This window comes from Procambarus clarkii, chromosome 60 (genome assembly GCF_040958095.1).
Source record: "Procambarus clarkii isolate CNS0578487 chromosome 60, FALCON_Pclarkii_2.0, whole genome shotgun sequence".
NCBI lineage: Eukaryota > Metazoa > Arthropoda > Malacostraca > Decapoda > Cambaridae > Procambarus > Procambarus clarkii.
Genome location: NC_091209.1, coordinates 10,193,686 through 10,216,169, shown reverse-complemented (window position 1 = coordinate 10,216,169; position 22,484 = coordinate 10,193,686). Strand labels below are relative to the sequence as shown.

General features: G+C 51.5%; 2 protein-coding genes across 9 annotated transcripts in view; one reads left to right on the top strand and one right to left on the bottom strand.

Moving 5' to 3' along the window:
* LOC123766941 (PAT complex subunit Asterix-like) lies at positions 1-21,886 on the top strand. The gene is made up of 5 exons (XM_069307272.1): positions 1-14; positions 1,611-1,736; positions 15,042-15,150; positions 17,818-17,915; positions 20,128-21,886. The coding sequence occupies exons 1-5, from the start codon at positions 1-3 to the stop codon at positions 20,201-20,203; spliced, it is 423 nt and encodes a 140-aa protein (XP_069163373.1). The 3' UTR covers positions 20,204-21,886.
* Positions 14,887-22,484, bottom strand: part of LOC123766903 (zinc finger protein 557) — a 143,843-nt gene continuing 136,245 nt past the window's right edge. For 7 of the 8 annotated variants that reach the window (XR_011223327.1, XR_011223329.1, XR_011223325.1 and 4 more), the window contains 2 exons: positions 17,812-17,937; positions 14,887-17,510 (listed from right to left, as the gene is read on the bottom strand). The gene's annotated coding sequence lies outside the window, so the exon portion shown is untranslated. The remainder of the gene's footprint in view (positions 17,511-17,811; positions 17,938-22,484) is intronic. The other variant, XM_069307464.1, reaches the window with a different exon arrangement.

Genomic DNA, 22,484 nt, shown 5'->3' with positions numbered 1-22,484 from the left:
ATGCGTGAAAAAGTGTAAAATATCCCAAACATCCCAAATCCGATACCTGAGCCATATTTTAGTAAAATGTGTACTTGGATGAAAAAACGATTCTTCGCTGCAGGGGATCGTATTCCAGGGACCTGCCCGAAACGCTTTGCGTAATAGTGGCTTTAGGCATTGCATGTACTAGCTCTACCTATAAGTCAACCATTCTTTGTAAAAATTTATTGTATGTATGTACCTTACCTAAATAAACATTTTATTTTATTTTATTTTTTTATTTTTTATTTTAAGATATAGTTTCACCGAAGAAAGTTCAACACCGGCCGATATAAATATCCCAGAACTAAGTCAACTCTCATACCAAGAATGGTTAAGGGCCACAGAGCTAACCTTATTTACTTATTTATTTATATACAAGATGGTATAACCACACTGCAAACCACGCATGACAGAGCGGATTTCACCGAAACGTTTAAAACACTGAATAATTTGGAGGATGTTGAACCAGACAACTTCTTCAAGATGTCAGATGCAACACAAACAAGGAACAACGGTTTCAAGCTTAACAAACCTCAATGTAGGTCTGAAAACAGGAGCTGCTTTTTAACCCACAGGGTTATAAACCCATGGAACTACCTACCCGCTGAAGCCGTAAATGTCAAAACACTGTTGAATTTTAAGATCTAGCGTGAAAAAAATCATCAAAATAAATGGGGGGACCTTTGACAGGCCATTAAATATAAATGGCCTTCGTATGGGCCAATAGGCCTTCTGCAGTTGCCCTTGTTCTTATGTTCTTATGTTCAAGCTCGTCGTATCTTGTAACTCTATCATCATTACCTAGCCTCAGAACTTTACATTTATCAGCATTAAACTGCAGACTCGGGTAAATTCAGGTAAAATATAAAAGTATATCTAACTCGTTTTCTTTGAAACGGTCTGAATAATTTGATTTCTGCAAATGAAATTTATCTGAGGGGTCACTGACATATATTGGTCTCGACGAAAGAAAGGATTAGTAGAAATTCTAAGAGAGAATCAAATAGTTTCCGACTTTCATATTATTTCACCTGTCAGCTAATGATATTAGGTGAACATGCTTGTGCTTTAATTTTATTTAGTAGCCCCTCATATATAATATGGTATTAGTAGTAGAAGTAGTACATTGTACTACCTAAGCTTTTAATCAAAACAAAATGCATAAATTGCATTGTATGTACTAGCTCTATCTATAAAGCCAACAAACTTTGTAAAATCTCTTTATGTATGTACCTTACCTAAATAAAAATTATTATTATTATTATTATTATTAAATTCACTACACAATTGAGGTTCTTATTTGCGTCTTATTTCATTGTAAAAGGAGTTAATTTCCAAACAGGGTTGTATAAATAAATCTTATCTTATCTTTGCATTCAATTTTGTACGGTAATTTTTCAAACTTAAAATGTAAATAGCTATATATATATACCCCCTCTAAATGAAAAATGGCCTAATTTAACATATGTGCTAAAAATATTAACATAAATAATTCGTTTTTTAGATAACAAGATATTCATAGCAATAAGGTTTCTTGGAATGGCCTATAATGCACGCAAATACTAGTTTACGCACTTTTCGGGTAGTACGCCTGGAATTTCAAAATGGCGTTCAAACGGCGGTTGGTTGTTGAAGGCCCAGCTGTTCAGTATCATCGCTGCCGTCAACGCGACAACATGTACCGCTCATTTCCGACAGCAACATTGCTCCAGGTAAGAGTGATAATTCTTTTTGACATATTTATATCTTATATATACACAGTATATAGAATTATATAATATAATGGGGTTTCGCGTATGGAATTTGCTTCGAACAATGCCTATCAATTTTTTTTTTTTTTTTTTTTTTGCTGGACTGATCAACCAGGCTGTTGGACGCGGCTGCTCGCAGCCTGACGTATGCGTCACAGCCTGGTTGATCAGGTATCCTTTGGAGGTGCTTATCCAGTTCTCTCTTGAACACTGTGAGGGGTCGGCCAGTTATGCCCCTTATGTGTAGTGGAAGCGTGTTGAACAGTCTCGGGCCTCTGATGTTGATAGTTCTCTCTGAGTACCTGTTGTACCTCTGCTGGGCGGTAGTGGAAAAGGGTTACAGAGGCACATAATGGGCTCAGGGACTGAACCCCACAATTCATTTAGCTAAGCAAGTTACAATCTTGATGAGCAAGTTACAAAATTCAATATAAGTCGTCACATCAACAATGGGTTCGAGATCGACCTCAAGTACAGGTTCTAAATTAAGCACCTGACATATGTGGAGAGCTAGTGTCACAATTTATGTTTGTCCTGCACACCGCCCCCCATCCAGTGGGCAGCGGTGGATAGGTTACAATCACTCGGTTACTACCTACAGTTAGCAGACTGGGGATATTTGGCTAAAATTTCTGGTAGCAGATCAGGTCCCCCATTTGTTCCGATTTTTTTTCAAATTGGATTTTACAATTCAAGTGTTATGTTATTTACTGCTTTAGCAGATAGGCGGTTCCATGGGTTTATAACCCTGTGGGTGAAAATATAGCTTATGTTTTCAGTCCTACACTGCGGCTTGATGGACTTGAAACCGTTGTTCCTTGTTTGTGTTCCATCTGACCTTTTGAAGTTGTTCTCTGGATCCATATCTTCGAAACTGTTCAATATTTTAATAGGCAGGCGATGAGTCACAATAACGTGGCTGAAGTATGTTGACCAGACCACACACTAGAAGTTGAAGGGACGACGAGTTTCGGTCTGTCCTGGACCATTCTCAAGTCGATTCAAGTCGATATTTTAATAGTTTCGGTGAGATCCATCCTGGCATGCCTAGTTTGCAGTGTTAGCCCTGTGACCCTCAACCGTTCATGGTATGAAACTAGACCTCATTCTGCAATTATTTTTGTCGCCTGGTGTTCAATTTTCTCCATGAAAGGTTGGGCGCGGGGTGGGTTCTCTGTCGGCCTCCAAGTGGGTTCTCTGTCGGGCTCCAAGTGGGTTCTCTCTCGGGCTCCATGTGGGTTCTCTGTCGGGCCCCAAGTGGGTTCTCTGTCGGGCCCCAAGTGGGTTCTCTGTCGGGCCCCAAGTGGGTTCTCTGTCGGGCCCCAAGTGGGTTCTCTGTCGGGCCCCAAGTGGGTTCTCTGTCGGGCCCCAAGTGGGTTCTCTGTCGGGCCCCAAGTGGGTTCTCTGTCAGGCCCCAAGTGGGTTCTCTGTCGGGCCCCAAGTGGGTTCTCTGTCGGGCCCCAAGTGGGTTCTCTGTCGGGCCCCAAGTGGGTTCTCTGTCGGGCCCCAAGTGGGTTCTCTGTCGGGCCGCAAGTGGGTTCTCTGTCGGGCCGCAAGTGGGTTCTCTGTCGGGCCCCAAGTGGGTTCTCTGTCGGGGCTCCGGGGTGGGTTGTCGGTCGGGGCTCCGGTTTATTAAACTGGCGGGCTCCGGGTGTTTGACTGGTCGGGCTCCGGGTGGGTGACTGTTCGGGCTCCAGGTGGGTGTCTGTCGCCGGCTTCGGGTGGGTTCTTGGTAGGGCTTGGGGGGTGTGGGTTCTTTGTAGGGCTTGGGGGGGTGTGGGTACTTGGTAGGGCTTGGGGGGGTGTGGGTACTTGGTAGGGCTTGGGGGGGTGTGGGTACTTGGTAGGGCTTGGGGGGGTGTGGGTTCTTGGTAGGACTTGGGGGGGGTGTGGGTTCTTGGTAGGGCTTGGGGGGGTGTGGGTTCTTGGTAGGGCTTGGGGGGGTGTGGGTTCTTGGTAGGGCTTGGGGGGGTGTGGGTATTTGGTAGGGCTTGGGGGGTGTGGATACTTGGTAGGGCTTGGGGGGGTGTGGGTTCTTGGTAGGGCTTGGGGGGGTGTGGGTTCTTGGTAGGGCTTGGGGGGGGTGTGGGTTCTTGGTAGGGCTTGGGGGGGTGTGGGTTCTTGGTAGGGCTCGGGGGGGGTGTGGGTTCTTGGTAGGGCTCGGGGGGGGTGTGGGTTCTTGGTAGGGCTCGGGGGGGGGGGGTGTGGGTTCTTGGTAGGGCTCGGGGGGGTGTGGGTTCTTGGTAGGGCTCGGGGGGGTGTGGGTTCTTGGTAGGGCTCGGGGGGGTGTGGGTTCTTGGTAGGGCTCGGGGGGTGTGGGTTCTTGGTAGGGCTCAGGGGGGTGTGGGTTCTTGGTAGGGCTCGGGGGGGTGTGGGTTCTTGGTAGGGCTTGGAGGGGTGTGGGTATTTGGTAGGGCTTGGGGGGTGTGGATACTTGGTAGGGCTTGGGGGGGGTGTGGGTTCTTGGTAGGGCTTGGGGGGGGTGTGGGTTCTTGGTAGGGCTCGGGGGGGGTGTGGGTTCTTGGTAGGGCTCGGGGGGGTGTGGGTTCTTGGTAGGGCTCGGGGGGGGGTGTGGGTTCTTGGTAGGGCTCGGGAGGGGGGGTGTGGGTTCTTGGTAGGGCTCGGGGGGGGGTGTGGGTTCTTGGTAGGGCTCGGGGGGGTGTGGGTTCTTGGTAGGGCTCGGGGGGGTGTGGGTTCTTGGTAGGGCTCGGGGGGGGTGTGGGTTCTTGGTAGAGCTCGGGGGGTGTGGGTTCTTGGTAAGGCTCGGGGGGGTGTGGGTTCTTGGTAGGGCTCGGGGGGGTGTGGGTTCTTAATAGGGCTCGGGGGGGTGTGGGTTCTTGGTAGGGCTCGGGGGGGTTGGGTTCTCTGTAGGGCTCGGGGTGGGTTCTTGGTAGGGCTCGGGGTGGGTTCTTGGTAGGGCTCGGGGTGGGTTCTTGGTAGGGCTCGGGGTGGGTTCTCGGTAGGGCTCGGGGCGGGCTCCAGGTACTCAACTGACGGGTTCCAGTTCACTCAACTGGCGGGCTCCGGTTCACTCAACTGGCGGGCTCCGGTTTATTAAACTGGCGGGCTCCGGGTGTTTGACTGGTCGGGCTCCGGGTGGGTGACTGTTCGGGCTCCAGGTGGGTGTCTGTCCGGCTTCGGGTGGGTTCTTGGTAGGGCTTGGGGTGGGTTCTTGGTAGGTATTAGGGCAGGGTTCTTGGTAGGGCTTGGGGGTGGGTTCTTGGTAGGGCTTGGGGGTGGGTTCTTGGTAGGGTTTGGGGTTGGCTCCCGGTCAGGCTCGGGGTGGGCTCTTTCGGGATCGGGATAGGCTCTCGGGCTTGGGGAACCTCTGTAGGGCTCGGGGTAGGTTCTTGGTCGGGCTCAGGGTGGGTTCTCGGTAGGGCTCGGGGCAGGCTCCAGGTACTCAACTGACGGGTTCCAGTTCACTCAACTGGCGGGCTCCGGTTCACTCAACTGGCGGGCTCCGGTTTACTAAACTGGCGGGCTCCGGGTGTTTGACTGGTCGGGCTCCGGGTGGGTGACTGTTCGGGCTCCAGGTGGGTGTCTGTCCGGCTTCGGGTGGGTCCTTGGTAGGGCTTGGGGTGGGTTTTTGGTAGGTATTGGGGCTGGGTTCTCGGTAGGGCTTTGGGCTGGGTTCTCGGTAGGGCTTTGGGCTGGGTTCTCGGTAGGGCTTGGGGGGTGGGTTCTCGGTAGGGTTTGGGGGGTGGGTTCTCGGTAGGGCTTGGGGGGGTGGGTTCTCGGTAGGGCTTGGGGGGGTGGGTTCTCGGTAGGGCTTGGGGGGGTGGGTTCTCGGTAGGGCTTGGGAGGGTGGGTTCTCGGTAGGGCTTGGGGGGGGTGGGTTCTCGGTAGGGCTTGGGGGGTGGGTTCTCGGTAGGGCTTGGGGGGGGTGGGTTCTCGGTAGGGCTTGGGGGGGTGGGTTCTCGGTAGGGCTTGGGGGGGTGGGTTCTCGGTAGGGCTTGGGGGGGTGGGTTCTCGGTAGGGCTTGGGGGGTGGGTTCTCGGTAGGGCTTGGGGGGGTGGGTTCTCGGTAGGGCTTGGGGGGGTGGGTTCTCGGTAGGGCTTGGGGGGGTGGGTTCTCGGTAGGGCTTGGGGGGGTGGGTTCTCGGTAGGGCTTGGGGGGGTGGGTTCTCGGTAGGGCTTGGGGGGGTGGGTTCTCGGTAGGGCTTGGGGGGGTGGGTTCTCGGTAGGGCTTGGGGGGGTGGGTTCTCGGTAGGGCTTGGGGGGGTGGGTTCTCGGTAGGGCTTCGGGGGGTGGGGTCTTTCGGGATCGGGATAGGCTCTCGGGCTTGGGGAACCTCTGTAGGGCTCGGGGTAGGTTCTTGGTCAGGCTCAGGGTGGGTTCTCGGTAGGGCTCGGGGCGGGCTCCAGGTACTCAACTGACGGGTTCCAGTTCACTCAACTGGCGGGCTCCGGTTCACTCAACTGGCGGGCTCCGGTTTACTAAACTGGCGGGCTCCGGGTGTTTGACTGGTCGGGCTCCGGGTGGGTGACTGTTCGGGCTCCAGGTGGGTGTCTGTCCAGCTTCGGGTGGGTTCTTGGTAGGGCTTGGGGTGGGTTCTTGGTAGGTATTAGGGCAGGGTTCTTGGTAGGGCTTGGGGGTGGGTTCTTGGTAGGGCTTGGGTTCTTTGTAGGGTTTGGGGTTGGCTCCTGGTCAGGCTCGGGGTGGGCTCTTTCGGGATCGGGATAGGCTCTCGGGCTTGGGGAACCTCTGTAGGGCTCGGGGCAGGTTCTTGGTCGGGCTCAGGGTGGGTTCTCGGTAGGGCTCGGGGCAGGCTCCAGGTACTCAACTGATGGGTTCCAGTTCACTCAACTGGCGGGCTCCGGTTCACTCAACTGGCGGGCTCCGGTTTACTAAACTGGCGGGCTCTGGGTGTTTGACTGGTCGGGCTCCGGGTGGGTGACTGTTCGGGCTCCAGGTGGGTGTCTGTCCAGCTTCGGGTGGGTTCTTGGTAGGGCTTGGGGTGGGTTCTTGGTAGGGCTTGGGGTAGGTTCTTGGTAGGTATTAGGGCAGGGTTCTTGGTAGGGCTTGGGGGTGGGTTCTTGGTAGGGCTTGGGGGTGGGTTCTTGGTAGGGCTTGGGGGTGGGTTCTTGGTAGGGCTTGGGGGTGGGTTCTTGGTAGGGTTTGGGGTTGGCTCCTGGTCAGGCTCGGGGTGGGCTCTTTCGGGATCGGGATAGGCTCTCGGGCTTGGGGAACCTCTGTAGGGCTCGGGGTAGGTTCTTGGTCGGGCTCAGGGTGGGTTCTCGGTAGGGCTCGGGGCAGGCTCCAGGTACTCAACTGACGGGTTCCAGTTCACTCAACTGGCGGGCTCCGGTTCACTCAACTGGCGGGCTCCGGTTAACTAAACTGGCGGGCTCCGGGTGTTTGACTGGTCGGGCTCCGGGTGGGTGACTGTTCGGGCTCCAGATGGGTGTCTGTCCGGCTTCAGGTGGGTCCTTGGTAGGGCTTGGGGTGGGTTCTTGGTAGGTATTGGGGCTGGGTTCTCGGTAGGGCTTTGGGCTGGGTTCTCGGTAGGGCTTTGGGCTGGGTTCTCGGTAGGGCTTGGGGGGTGGGTTCTCGGTAGGGTTTGGGGGGGTGGGTTCTCGGTAGGGCTTGGGGGGGTGGGTTCTCGGTAGGGCTTGGGGGGGGGGTTCTCGGTAGGGCTTGGGGGGGGGGGTTCTCGGTAGGGCTTGGGGGGGGTTCTCGGTAGGGCTTGGGGGGGTGGGTTCTCGGTAGGGCTTGGGGGGGGGTTCTCGGTAGGGCTTGGGGGGGTGGGTTCTCGGTAGGGCTTGGGGGGGTGGGTTCTCGGTATGGCTTGGGGGGGTGGGTTCTCGGTAGGGCTCGGGGCGGGCTCCAGGTACTCAACTGACGGGTTCCAGTTCACTCAACTGGCGGGCTCCGGTTCACTCAACTGGCGGGCTCCGGTTTACTAAACTGGCGGGCTCCGGGTGTTTGACTGGTCGGGCTCCGGGTGGGTGACTGTTCGGGCTCCAGATGGGTGTCTGTCCGGCTTCGGGTGGGTCCTTGGTAGGGCTTGGGGTGGGTTCTTGGTAGGTATTGGGGCTGGGTTCTCGGTAGGGCTTTGGGCTGGGTTCTCGGTAGGGCTTTGGGCTTGGTTCTCGGTAGGGCTTGGGGGGTGGGTTCTCGGTAGGGTTTGGGGGGGTGGGTTCTCGGTAGGGCTTGGGGGGGTGGGTTCTCGGTAGGGCTTGGGGGGGGGTTCTCGGTAGGGCTTGGGGGGGGTGGGTTCTCGGTAGGGCTTGGGGGGGGTTCTCGGTAGGGCTTGGGGGGGTGGGTTCTCGGTAGGGCTTGGGGGGGGGTTCTCGGTAGGGCTTGGGGGGGTGGGTTCTCGGTAGGGCTTGGGGGGGTGGGTTCTCGGTATGGCTTGGGGGGGTGGGTTCTCGGTAGGGCTCGGGGCGGGCTCCAGGTACTCAACTGACGGGTTCCAGTTCACTCAACTGGCGGGCTCCGGTTTACTAAACTGGCGGGCTCCGGGTGTTTGACTGGTCGGGCTCCGGGTGGGTGACTGTTCGGGCTCCAGGTGGGTGTCTGTCCGGCTTCGGGTGGGTCCTTGGTAGGGCTTGGGGTGGGTTTTTGGTAGGTATTGGGGCTGGGTTCTCGGTAGGGCTTTGGGCTGGGTTCTCGGTAGGGCTTTGGGCTGGGTTCTCGGTTGGGCTTGGGGGGGGTGGGTTCTCGGTAGGGTTTGGGGGGGTGGGTTCTCGGTAGGGCTTTGGGGGGTGGGTTCTCGGTAGGGCTTGGGGGAGTGGGTTCTCAGTAGGGCTTGGGGGGGTGGGTTCTAGGTAGGGCTTGGGGGGGGTGGGTTCTCGGTAGGGCTTGGGGGGTGGGTTCTCGGTAGGGGTCGGGGTGGGCTCTTTCGGGATCAGGATAGGCTCTCGGGCTTGGGGAACCTTTGTAGGGCTCGGGGTAGGTTCTTGGTCGGGCTCAGGGTGGGTTCTCGGTAGGGCTCGGGGCGGGCTCCAGGTACTCAACTGACGGGTTCCAGTTCACTCAACTGGCGGGCTCCGGTTCACTCAACTGGCGGGCTCCGGTTTACTAAACTGGCGGGCTCCGGGTGTTTGACTGGTCGGGCTCCGGGTGGGTGACTGTTCGGGCTCCAGGTGGGTGTCTGTCCGGCTTCGGGTGGGTCCTTGGTAGGGCTTGGGGTGGGTTCTTGGTAGGTATTGGGGCTGGGTTCTCGGTAGGGCTTTGGGCTGGGTACTCGGTAGGGCTTTGGTCTGGGTTCTCGGTAGGGTTTGGGGGGGTGGGTTCTCGGTAGGGCTTGGGGGGGTGGGTTCTCGGTAGGGTTTGGGGGGGTGGGTTCTCAGTAGGGCTTGGGGGGGTGGGTTCTCGGTAGGGCTTGGGGGGGTGGGTTCTCGGTAGGGCTTGGGGGGGTGGGTTCTCGGTAGGGCTTGGGGGGGGTGGGTTCTCGGTAGGGCTTGGGGGGGTTCTCGGTAGGGCTTGGGGGGGTGGGTTCTCGGTAGGGCTTGGGGGGGTGGGTTCTCGGTAGGGCTTGGGGGGGTGGGTTCTCGGTAGGGCTCGGGGCAGGCTCCAGGTACTCAACTGACGGGTGCCAGTTCACTCAACTGGCGGGCTCCGGTTCACTCAACTGGCGGGCTCCGGTTTTCTAAACTGGCGGGCTCCGGGTGTTTGACTGGTCGGGCTCCGGGTGGGTGACTGTTCGGGCTCCAGGTGGGTGTCTGTCCGGCTTCGGGTGGGTCCTTGGTAGGGCTTGGGGTGGGTTCTTGGTAGGTATTAGGGCAGGGTTCTTGGTAGGGCTTGGGGGTGGGTTCTTGGTAGGGCTTGGGGGTGGGTTCTTGGTAGGGCTTGGGGGTGGGTTCTTGGTAGGGTTTGGGGTTGGCTCCCGGTCAGGCTCGGGGTGGGCTCTTTCGGGATCGGGATAGGCTCTCGGGCTTGGGGAACCTCTGTAGGGCTCGGGGTAGGTTCTTGGGCGGGCTCAGGGTGGGTTCTCGATAGGGCTCGGGGCAGGCTCCAGGTACTCAACTGACGGGTTCCAGTTCACTCAACTGGCGGGCTCCGGTTTACTAAACTGGCGGGCTCCGGGTGTTTGACTGGTCGGGCTCCGGGTGGGTGACTGTTCGGGCTCCAGGTGGGTGTCTGTCCGGCTTCGGGTGGGTCCTTGGTAGGGCTTGGGGTGGGTTCTTGGTAGGTATTGGGGCTGGGTTCTCGGTAGGTATTGGGGCTGGGTTCTCGGTAGGGCTTTGGGCTGGGTTCTCGGTAGGGCTTTGGGCTGGGTTCTCGGTAGGGCTTGGGGGTGGGTTCTCGGTGGGGTTTGGGGGGGGTGGGTTCTCGGTAGGGCTTGGGGGGTGGGTTCTCGGTAGGGCTTGGGGGGGTGGGTTCTCGGTATGGCTTGGGGGGGGGGTTCTCGGTAGGGCTTGGGGGGGGGTTCTCGGTAGGGCTTGGGGGGGGGGTTCTCGGTAGGGCTTGGGGGGGGTGGGTTCTCGGTAGGGCTTGGGGGGTGGGTTCTCGGTAGGGCTCGGGGCGGGCTCCAGGTACTCAACTGACGGGTTCCAGTTCACTCAACTGGCGGGCTCCGGTTCACTCAACTGGCGGGCTCCGGTTTACTAAACTGGCGGGCTCCGGGTGTTTGACTGGTCGGGCTCCGGGTGGGTGACTGTTCGGGCTCCAGGTGGGTGTCTGTCCGGCTTCGGGTGGGTTCTCGGTAGGGCTTGGGGGTGGGTTCTCGGTAGGGCTTGGGGTGGGTTCTCGGTAGGGCTTGGGGTGGGTTCTCGGTAAAGCTTGGGGTGGGTTCTCGGTAGGGCTTGGGGGTGGGTTCTCGGTAGGGCTTGGGGGTGGGTTCTCGGTAGGGCTTGGGGGTGGGTTCTCGGTAGGGCTTGGGGCTGGGCTCTCGGTAGGGCTTGGGTTCTCGGTAGGGCTTGGGGCTGGGTTCTCGGTAGGGCTTGGGGCTGGGTTCTCGGTAGGGCTTGGGGCTGGGTTCTCGGTAGGGCTTGGGGGGTGGGTTCTCGGAAAGGCTTGGGGGGTGGGTTCTTGGTAGGGCTTGGGGGGTGGGTTCTCGGTAGGGCTCGGGGTGGGCTTTTTCGGGATCGGGATAGGCTCTCGGGCTTGGGGAACCTCTGTAGGGCTCGGGATAGGTTCTTGGTCGGGCTCAGGGTGGGTTCTCGGTAGGGCTCGGGGCGGGCTCCAGGTACTCAACTGACGGGTTCCAGTTCACTCAACTGGCGGGCTCCGGTTCACTCAACTGGCGGGCTCCGGTTTACTAAACTGGCGGGCTCCGGGTGTTTGACTGGTCGGGCTCCGGGTGGGTGACTGTTTGGGCTCCAGGTGGGTGTCTGTCCAGCTTCGGGTGGGTTCTTGGTAGGGCTTGGGGTGGGTTCTTGGTAGGTATTAGGGCTGGGTTCTTGGTAGGGCTTGGGGGTGGGTTTTGGTAGGGCTTAGGGGGTGGGTTCTCGGTAGGGCTTGGGGGTGGGTTCTTGGTAGGGTTTGGGGTTGGCTCCCGGTCAGGCTCGGCGTGGGCTCTTTCGGGATCGGGATAGGCTCTCGGGCTTGGGGAACCTCTGTAGGGCTCGGGGTAGGTTCTTGGTCGGGCTCAGGGTGGGTTCTCGGTAGGGCTCGGGGCGGGCTCCAGGTACTCAACTGACGGGTTCCAGTTCACTCAACTGGCGGGCTCCGGTTCACTCAACTGGCGGGCTCCGGTTTACTAAACTGGTGGGCTCCGGGTGTTTGACTGGTCGGGCTCCGGGTGGGTGACTGTTCGGGCTCCAGGTGGGTGTCTGTCCAGCTTCGGGTGGGTTCTTGGTAGGGCTTGGGGTGGGTTCTTGGTAGGTATTAGGGCTGGGTTCTTGGTAGGTATTAGGGCTGGGTTTTTGGTAGGCTTGGGGGTGGGTTCTTGGTAGGGCTTTGGGCTGGGTTCTCGGTAGGGCTTGGGGCTGGGTTCTTGGTAAGGGCTTGGGGCTGGGTTCTCGATAGGGCTTGGGGGGGTGGGTTCTCGGTAGGGCTTGGGGGCTGGGTTCTCGGTAGGGTTTGGGGGGGGTGGGTTCTCGGTAGGGCTTGGGGGGGTGGGTTCTCGGTAGGGCTTGGGGGGTGGGTTCTCGGTAGGGCTTGGGGGGTGGGTTCTCGGTAGGGCTTGGGGGGGGTTCTCGGTAGGGCTTGGGGGGGTGGGTTCTCGGTAGGGCTTCGGGGGGTGGGTTCTCGGTAGGGCTTCGGGGGGTGGGTTCTCGGTAGGGCTTGGGAGGGTGGGTTCTCGGTAAGGCTTGGGGGGGGTGGGTTCTCGGTAGGGGTCGGGGTGGGCTCTTTCGGGATCGGGATAGGCTCTCGGGCTTAAGGAACCTCTGTAGGGCTCGGGGTAGGTTCTTGGTCGGGCTCAGGGTGGGTTCTCGGTAGGGCTCGGGGCGGGCTCCAGGTACTCAACTGACGGGTTCCAGTTCACTCAACTGGCGGGCTCCGGTTCACTCAACTGGCGGGCTCCGGTTTACTAAACTGGCGGGCTCCGGGTGTTTGACTGGTCGGGCTCCGGGTGGGTGACTGTTCGGGCTCCAGGTGGGTGTCTGTCCAGCTTCGGGTGGGTTATTGGTAGGGCTTGGGGTGGGTTCTTGTTAGGTATTAGGGCTGGGTTCTTGGTAGGGCTTGGGGGTGGGTTCTTGGTAGGGCTTGGGGTGGGTTCTTGGTAGGGTTTGGGGTTGGCTCCCGGTCAGCCTCGGGGTGGGCTCTTTCGGGATCGGGATAGGCTCTCGGGCTTGGGGAACCTCTGTAGGGCTCGGGGTAGGTTCTTGGTCGGGCTCAGGGTGGGTTCTCTATAGGGCTCGGGGTGGGTTCTTGGTAGGGCTCGGGGCGGGTTCTCTGTAGGGATCGGGATGGGTTCTCGGTAGGGCTCGGGGCGGGCTCCAGGTACTCAACTGACGGGTTCCAGTTCACTCAACTGGCGGGCTCCGGTTCACTCAACTGGTGGGCTCCGGGTGTTTGACTGGTCGGGCTCCGGGTGGGTGACTGTTCGGGCTCCAAGTGGGTGTCTGTCCGGCTTCGGGTGGGTCCTTGGTAGGGCTTGGGGTGGGTTCTTGGTAGGTATTGGGGCTGGGTTCTTGGTAGGGCTTTGGGCTGGGTTCTCGGTAGGGCTTGGGGCTGGGTTCTCGGTAGGGCTTGGGGGGTGGGTTCTCAGTAGGGCTTGTGGGGTGGGTTCTCGGTAGGGCTTGGGGGGGTGGGATCTCGGTAGGGCTTGGGGGGTGGGTTCTCGGTAGGGCTTGGGGGGTGGGTTCTCGGTAGGGCTTGGGGGGTGGGTTCTCGGTAGGGCTTGGGGGGGTGGGTTCTCGGTAGGGCTTGGGGGGGTGGGTTCTCGGTAGGGCTTGGGGGGTGGGTTCTCGGTAGGGCTTGGGGGGTGGGTTCTCGGTAGGGCTTGGGGGGGTGGGTTCTCGGTAGGGCTTGGGGGGTGGGTTCTCGGTAGGGCTTGGGGGGGGGTGGGTTCTCGGTAGGGCTTGGGGGGGGTGGGTTCTCGGTAGGGCTCGGGGCGGGCTCCAGGTACTCAACTGACGGGTTCCAGTTCACTCAACTGGCGGGCTCCGGTTCACTCAACTGGCGGGCTCCGGTTTACTAAACTGGCGGGCTCTGGGTGTTTGACTGTTCGGGCTCCAGGTGGGTGTCTGTCCGGCTTCGGGTGGGTTCTTGGTAATGCTTGGGGGTGGGTTCTTGGTAGGTCTTGGGGCTGGGTTCTTGGTAGGTCTTGGGGCTGGGTTCTTGGTAGGGCTTGGGGGTGGGTTCTTGGTAGGGCTTAGGGTTGGCTCTCGGTTGTCAAGCTCGGGGTGGGCTCTCGGGCTTGGTGTACCTCTGTAGGGCTCGGGGTAGGTTCTTGGTCGGGCTCAGGGTGGGTTCTCTGTAGGGCTTGGGGTGGGTTCTCTGTAGGGATCGGGGTGGGTTCTCGGTAGGGCTCTGGGTGGGTTCTTGGTCGGGCTCGGGGCAGGCTCCAGGTACTCAACTGATGGGTTCCAGTTCATTCAACTGGCGGGCCCCGGTTCACTCAGCTGGCGGGCTCCAGGTGGGTGTCTGTCCGGCTTCGGGTGGGTTCTTGGTAGGGCATAGGGTTGGCTGCCCAGACAAGTACAAGGGGAATGTTGTCTACGCTTATGTCGACCGTGCTCTAAGCAACAGCTCAGGATGGAAGTCGATTAAGGCAGCGTCTGGGATGCTCTTGGACGCAAGTTCGAATCCTCGTCACGGCCCCTTGTAGATTTGTTCTCTTAAGATTAACTGTTTCCCTTGTACAATAATTTAAAATTCACTGCAAATTTTGCGTTAGCTTTAAGATTTGCCTAAAATGCTATGCATGTTAGTGGCTTTACAAGAATGTACAGATAATGGCGATTCATTTGTACAAATAACCCATTATAGTGAATAATATTGTAGTGTCAGGGGGGGCCTAACGGCTGAGTGGACAGCGCTCCGGATTTGTATTCCTAAGGTTCCGGGTTTGATCCCCAGTGGAGGTGGAAACAAATGGGCAGTTTCTTTCACCCTGATGCCCCTGTTACCTAGCAGTAAATAAGTACCTGAGAGTTAGACAGCTGCTACTGGCTGCTTCCTGGGGGGGTGTAACAAAAAGGAGGCCTGGTCGAGGATTGGGCCACGGGGACGCTAAGCCCCGAAATCGTCTCAAGATAACCTCAAAATACTGTAGTGTAATGGTCAACACAGTCAGCTCGCAATTGAAACGTTCGGGATTGATTTCTGCCGCAGGACAGGGACGTTTGGCACGTTTGCTTTTGCCCGATGCCTGTGTTCACCTAGCGGTAAATAAGTACCTAGGAGTTGGGCAACTATTGTTGGTTGCATCTTGGGAAAGACTAGTAGTTGGCCTAGAGGGGACCTTGATAAACCTAACTGGCTTTGTCCCAATGGGAAATCATACTTAAGTACGATACAAGTAAAAAAAACTTTTCAAAATCTTTTCTGTGGAGAGCCTTGTAGGCTCCAGGGAGCCTCTGGGCTCACCCAAAAAATGGTGTTTCATTACATTCAGTGCTGTATTTTTTTTTTCAAATAATGTTACTTTTGTGAGGGTTTGTGTACAGTAATTATTGAACTTCATTGTTGTTTGTATTTGAAATATGTTCTCTCATCTTCCCTCCTGATTTTCCATAACTAATCACTTCTTGCAAAGAGAATTATAAAACCTGTGTTTATTGAATTCATTTTATTTGCCTTCTCACTCATGCTTTAATGTTACTTATTTGATCAATAACACCTTACTGATACAGTAATAATAATAATACATTAATATTACATTTTTATACATACCAACTGCAATATAATGTAATTTGACCATTGACAGGTACAAACCATCAGCACAAGGGACTCCAGGGGCCCCTGGTGAAGATCCAACTACTGACTACATGAATGTACTAGGCATGATCTTCAGCATGTGTGGTCTAATGATGAGAGTAAGTTTTGGGTTTCTGGCATTATAGGGTCTGTTCTGAAGCCCACGGTATCATCCCTATTGTCTACCACTATCATCCCTATTCATCCTGGCACTAGCTTGCTCAGTTTTTTTTGTTTTCAACTCATATTTTATGAACTACTGTATATTGTATGTAAGTGATGTTGGCATTCATGGGAACATTTTCTGTGGGAGCCATGCTTTTTGTATTGTTTATATTCATGCTTCACTTGTCAGTTTAAGGCACCCATCTTGTGTGCCCTTAGCTGTTCATTTATTCTGATTTAGTTTCTCAACTCTCTGCCTTGTAGCTAGTTTGTATTACCCATTCCCACCAGTAATATTTTTCAAGATTCTGGGTGTTGTCCTAGTCAGGGCTTCTCCTTTTGAGTTGCCATTACATCAGTACTGCTTGGGCCTCGGTCCACGTGGCCAGGCCTGTTGCTGGGTATTTTAGTGTGTGTTATATCTGATTCTGACTCGTGTGCCATGTTGGTGCCTTGCATCATCTTCTGTGTGTACAGTTGGAGTCACACTAATAATACTTCAATACTTGTCACATAGGTCTGATCTTTCTAGTTTTTTAATTGATAGGAGGTTGGAGAACCGTCAACTCAACCCTTGTGACTAACATGGATGTCCATTATTCGGTAATTATTGTGCCGAAGATTGTAATTAAGTCAAAATACATTTTCACTTTACTGAAAAATTTATGGCATGAGCGTGAAGTGAGCCAAAAGTGTGACAAAGCAACAGCAGTTGGCTGAATGCTGGGCATGGGGGAAGAGGGAGGGAGGGTGTGAGACTATCCCTTCCTCATTTCCTCTCTCAAGCTTGGTGAAAAAGTTCTCTCCTTTTGAATGTTTGGTTTCAATAAAGTTGTGTGTGTGTACATCTATAATTTTAATACCAAATTATCCGTGATCAGTATCATATGCCATAATCAAGACGCATCATAAAAGAATTTTTTGCGAATAATTTATTAATAATAATAATTCATTGTGTTGGAGGACTGGCAGCCAGGTTATACATACAGTACATGTTAGGTTTGTATCCAGGTTCCCCCCCCCCCTTTCCCCCCTATCCCTAGGGTCTAATTACTGACCCTCCCCAGTATGCAACCCCACAATAAGCTGACTGACTTTTGGGTACCTATTTCGTGCTAGGTGAACAGGTACATTAGGTGATAGGATACACACCCGCCATTTCTATCTTGCCTGGGATTTGAACCCAGAATTCTAGATTGCGAGTCAAGAACGAACTCGACTATACTACCGGTACCCTCAATTTACTGGGATTTATGTCAAGAATGGTTGAGTTTGTGTAAATCCTGGTCATTATGTTATGTTGGGACCACCAATAATTGTCATATACTGTAATTATGATTTTTAAATGGAATTGTTTGCCAATGATTGCTCTATCATATGCCATTGTCAAAATGATAAGTACATACTGTAATAGATCATGTTGGACCACAAATTTTAGATCCATTTGGCATAGGGTCTCCATTTTTGTGCAACTCTGGAGCTCTTCTCAGTGTTACCTTGAGGTGCTTCCGGGGCTTAGCGTCCCCACGGCCCGGTCGTCGACCAGGCCTCCTGGTTGCCGGACTGATCAACCAGGCTGTTGGATGCGGCTGCTCGCAGCCTGACGTATGAGTCACAGCCTGGTTGATCAGGTGTAATTATGTTTAGAGCAGGGTTCTTCCCAGCTGGTTTCACCATTTGTGTTGTCTTCAAAGATTGCCTTGATAGCATTGCTCTAGTTGTTTGAGCTGCTGCTGTGGGATGTCGTTGCATATTTACACTATATGCGGCCTGTCGTGCTTTCCATTGTGCAGTTCTAGATCATCAGGAATCTTCTTAGTTGTATTCCTTGCGGTTTGCCTCTCTTTTTACACCCTTTCTACTTTCTGGAGGGAAAGGGAAGGGAAGGGAATTATTAGGAGAAATCACTAAATCATTATAACTATATAGCATTTGGAAGGGATCAATATAAGGATTTTTGATGGGACATGGGGACGAAATTGTGCCCAACCACTTGGACAGTCGGGGATTGAAAACCGGCTTGCAAAAAAATGGGCCTTCGCTCTACTGTCTAGCCCAAGTGGTTGGGCGGGAAGGGAAGGTAGATCAATCTTTGATAGCTGGCAGTGCAGTATTTTAGCCTCAGTCTGCTTCAGTTGAGTTCTTCGGATCCAGCTTTGGGCCATGTGTAGATCCATATCTCCTGGTTCCTGGCTGGGGTAGGGGTTCTAGTGCATCGTTCGCTCTGGACAGTGCTCCTGTTCACCCTTCGTTTTTGAAGTGTTGACCTTTTAGGCAAGTTGATTGAAACCTCAGGTAACCTCAGGGCTGTCATCTGGTGGAAGATGGGTAAATCAAGGGCCTACCAGAAAAAGATGTTTAATTATACAGTATTCAATGCTTAATTTTCACATATATAGTACAGTACATGTTTTAAGTAAATAATATCAGACTTTATCTTGGATCATTTTCTTATTTAGGGTTTTAATCTTATAATACTTATATTGAGGAATGTGATTTCTAGTCACTTTATGAATTTTAATCCTCCAAATACTGTATTATTAAAACTATGATTATAGAAATTTTAGACATTGTTGTTATAAATGATACTCTATTGTGAACTCATTATTTCTTACTTGCAGTTGAAGTGGTGTGCTTGGGTTGCGCTATACTGCTCCTGCATCAGCTTTGCCAACTCGAGAGTCAATGACGATACGAAACAAATGCTCAGCAGCTTCATGTAAGGTTTATCTTGTTTTCTTCTGAAATTTGTATATTACTAAACCCATAAAGGTACAACCTGTCCTCATAGCATGTCACATTGCAAATAAACATTGCGACGGGGTAAATACCCTAACTGTGCAACCTGTCCTCTTACAAATTACGTCTGAATTTGGTCGTTTGCCCATATGGCCGAAAATGGACGTAATTTAAAAATAAAAAAATTAAAATAAATTTTGGATTTTGTTTCAAAACAGTAAGTTAAGGGTCCTCTCGTAGGTTAGGAGGGCAGGAAATTGTCCTCAAGTTTCAAAAGCTATGAAAAACGTTAAATGAAAGTTTCCTCTCCTAACCTTTCCAAGTAAGCCAGAGGACTTAGAGAAAACGTGACAGTATGTCACTTTCGTGAGCCAATTTCATTTCAAATTACGTTCATTTTTGGATATAGCATGCATTCGAACGAAAAGCGACGTTATTTTCAAGAGGACAGGTTGAACCATGATGTGCCTGACCACCATCATATGGTGGGTCAGGTCACCTAAAGTCCCAGCTAGCCTGCCATCCCCGCTCGTTGAGCCAAATGGAACCCCCAAATATTCTATAAGGAAGAGAACAGGACTGGGAGGTGAGCGATTGACTACATGCCTGAAAAGGGCATTTCATTACCTGGATCTGGATTTGTACCTGGATAAGGGGGTTCTGGGATTTCTTTTCTCCAAGCCTGGCCTGGGCCAGGCATGACGTGCAAGATCTTGGTCCAGTAGACTGTTGCTTGGAGTGGCCTGCAGGGCCATATTCCCACTTACAATCTAGTTAGTCCAGCACTTCTTGCAGGAAACTCTAATTTTTTCTTGAAGAAATACTTTTGTTCCAGCCATACAGTACTTATTTTATTTGCTGTGAGGATATTAAGGAGCCGTGGTCCTTTGATATTCATACAGTGTTCTATGATTGTTCCTGTGGCACCTTTATTCTTCACTTGCGCTATTCTGCATTTCCTACCATATTGTTCGCTCCACTACCTTACCTTACCTTGAGGTTACCTTGAGGTGCTTCCGGGGCTTAGCGTCCCCGCGGCCCGGTCGTCGACCAGGCCTCTTGGTTGCTGAACTGATCAACCAGGCTGTTGGACGCGGCTGCTCGCAGCCTGACGTATGAGTCACAGCCTGGTTGATCAGGTATCCTTTGGAGGTGCTTATCCAGTTCTCTCTTGAACACTGTGAGGGGTCGGCCAGTTATGCCCCTTATGTGTAGCGGAAGCGTGTTGAACAGTCTCGGGCCTCTGATGTTGATAGAGTTCTCTCTCGGAGTACTTGTTGCACCTCCGCTTTTCAACGGGGGTATTCTGCACATCCTTCCATGTCTTCTGGTCTCATGTGATGTTATTTCTGTGTGCAGGTTTGGGACCAGCCCCTCTAATATTTTCCACGTGTAAATTATTATGTATCTCTCCCGCCTGCGCTCAAGGGAGTACAGATTTAGGCTCTTTAGTCGGTCCCAATAGTTTAGATGTTTTACTGAGTGGATTCTAGCAGTAAAGGATCTCTGCACACTCTCCAGGTCAGCAATTTCTCCAGCTTTGAAAGGGGCTGTCATTGTGCAGCAGTACTCCACTCTAGAGAGCACAAGCGTTTTGAAAAGTATCATCATCGGTATAGCATCTGTTATAATATTGTGCAAATTTTGGACCTGGATATTCATAGTGTTCTATGACTTTCTGTGGCACATTTTTTCTTCACTTGCGCTATTCTGCATTTCCTACCATATTGTTCGCTCCACTATGTTATAATACTGTGCAAATTTTGGACCTGGAGTTCAGTCCATGTACACAGTACATGATACCTCTTTTGTCTCCTTTCCAGAGTACATTTTGGGATCTTCAAATGGTCCCAATAATTTATGTACTTTATTGTGTTTGTGTGCTGAGTATGTCCTCTGTATTCCCTGTGTTTCAACAATCTCTCTTGTTCTGATTTGTTATTTTTGGGAGAGCCCTGTCAGTAGTTTTCTGAGCTTACTTGTCAGTCACTATAGCATTGACTTCATGATTTTCCTAAGGGTGACAACACTTGCATAATTGTCTTTTGTTATTGAATGTAATTTAAATTACATTAATCCAACCCATTGTTACTGGCTAATAGTTCTGATTTTCAAAGTAAATTATCATAATTAAACAAATATACTTTTATTTGCTTGTCACAAATAATTTACTAATTATATTAACATTTCAGGTTGTCCATTTCTGCAGTTGTGATGTCCTACCTTCAAAACCCACAGCCAATGACACCTCCATGGTCCAATATATAAACAGTTCTATATTATCGATTGTTTTTGGTTGAATGGAAATGTATAATTGCCTCACCATACTTGTATTAAAATTGTACTGCTGAATGACAGTGACAATTTTAGTTTTAATAAAATAGCTAATGGTGCCAGGTTTGTATTATGATGTGCAATATGGAACAGTGCCAACATTTGATGATGTGCATGAGTTACAAAATGGCTTGGTTTGTTAATCTTTTAATTTGTGTAGCCTGCACTATATAATTCTTGTGTTATACTGTACTTCCCATCCAAAAGTTTCTTGTAAGCAGCTTGTCTTTTTTTTTCTTTAACAAATGGACAAATTTGTATTGTCCCATAACATTATCATGTCATTCATGCCAGTGTAAAAGGCAATAGCATGAAGGTCAAAGCTTGAAATATCCTGGAATATGAAGTACAGTACCATACGAGTTGATCCTCGAGTGACAACCACATTAGTACAGTAGATAGCCTCCATATTAGACATAAAAGGAAGACTTGATCACCACGTTAGAAATAGAAGAGTGAAAGGGAATTGGGAGTGGAATGGTAGGCAGTCAGTATGGGGGAAGGGAGACTTTTGGAGTACAGTACAGTACTGTCCATTCAGTAGAGCCAGGCTGTCACCTGATCGGATGACAGGCAAAGTTATCAGTCACAAGGACTGATTTTATAGTTTTCTTCGAGGTGACATCAACTGCATAATATCTTTTTGATCATGAAATTACATTAACTCCAACCAGTTACTGCTGGCTAATAATTCTTAGACATAAAGGAAAGAGGACAAATCAGAAGAGCATGTTAAGATAGGGCTACCTGAATAGGTTTCAGTTGTGGTTACTCCATCAGAGGGGCGTTCATGGGGATAAAGACAGATTCTACAGTAAATTGTTAATTCCTCTTTTAGGACTGCCTCCTCTTCCATTTTGCTTAGTTATGCAAAGTTGTTGTTTTATGGTTACAAAGGAAACATATCATTCCTTAATTTCTTATTTTGACTGTATCAGAATTTAGAATTTCTAAAATATAGTTACAGGTTGTAAGTACAGTATGTATAACAGTTTATACAGTACTATACTTAGTGTATAAAATATATATTAATGCAGGCCATATGTATTATTGTTAAATATGTACTTTTGTATTTCATAGTAAACCTTTTACCATAATATATAATTATCTTCTCCTATCAATAGTGCATTTGTCATGTTGAATTATATGGTATATCAGGATTTTATCGGTACTACCTTGTTGACTGCGTGTTCCTTCCGTTACTATACTGTATACAGTATCTCTCCTTCCCATTACAGTATTACGCTGAGATGTATCAGTAAGGTGGTTGGGCTCACTGGCTCAAGCAAAGAATATTCACTATACAATACTATATTGAATATAAATTCAGTGGATTTTGTACTACATGGGAACCTGGTCCAAGATAGGGATTTTAATCTAGCCAGTGACCTGTACAATGAATTTGGCATCTAGATAATGCAGAATTCCTCCAAGACTGATAATTTTAAATTAATATTACTAAAAAATTCAAACAGTGCTTTTTCCATGGGATTTCTGCATCAAATTATGCACAAATGTATGTCCTATCATGTGCACAAATAAAGGGTGAATGCTGTGGATCTTGTTGTCCATTAAAATCTGTACAATAAAGCTTTGTCACATGCCATCCCTAAGGTGTGGCGTTGTTTACAATTTCCCATTTAGAATCCTTTCATTAGAAAGTATTTACACCACAGTATTGTATGTCGAACATAAAAAATATTAAATGTATAAAGATATTGTACACAATGTGATAAATCAATGATATAATCTTTAGAGCAGGACAGCACGATCGAACCAATGTTGTGGATAACCACAGATGTGCACCTTAACCCATGGACTAGGATGTGCAAAAAGTTACACGACCTGGGGCCGGATTCAGGAAGGTACTTACGAAGGTTTTTCCTCTTAGCTAAGAGTGTTTTCCGTCTTAGCGCCTTCGTGGCGGCTACGTCCGTATTCAATTAACTACCCTAAGTGGAAAAACCTTCGTAAGTTCATTCCTGGATTTAAGTGTGGTTTCGACCACTCGTAGCTTTACGTAAACTGGATACAAGTCATTTTTTCTCTACTACATAACACTGGGATCGATTTATGATATTGGAACATGACCAAAATATTATAGCTGGTGAATCTAGTGAAGAGGAATCCTTCGTGTTAGTTATATATGCATTCTCTGCTTGAAACTTGAAGTAAATATGTGTTTGATGATAGTAGAATTAGTTTTATAATAGCA

Bases quoted from the DNA above. Each gene is read 5' to 3' on its own strand.
- LOC123766941 (XM_069307272.1), top strand. The intron at 1,737-15,041 runs GTAAGAGTGATA...GACCATTGACAG, and splicing joins CGACAGCAACATTGCTCCAG to GTACAAACCATCAGCACAAG. The intron at 15,151-17,817 runs GTAAGTTTTGGG...TCTTACTTGCAG, and splicing joins TGTGTGGTCTAATGATGAGA to TTGAAGTGGTGTGCTTGGGT.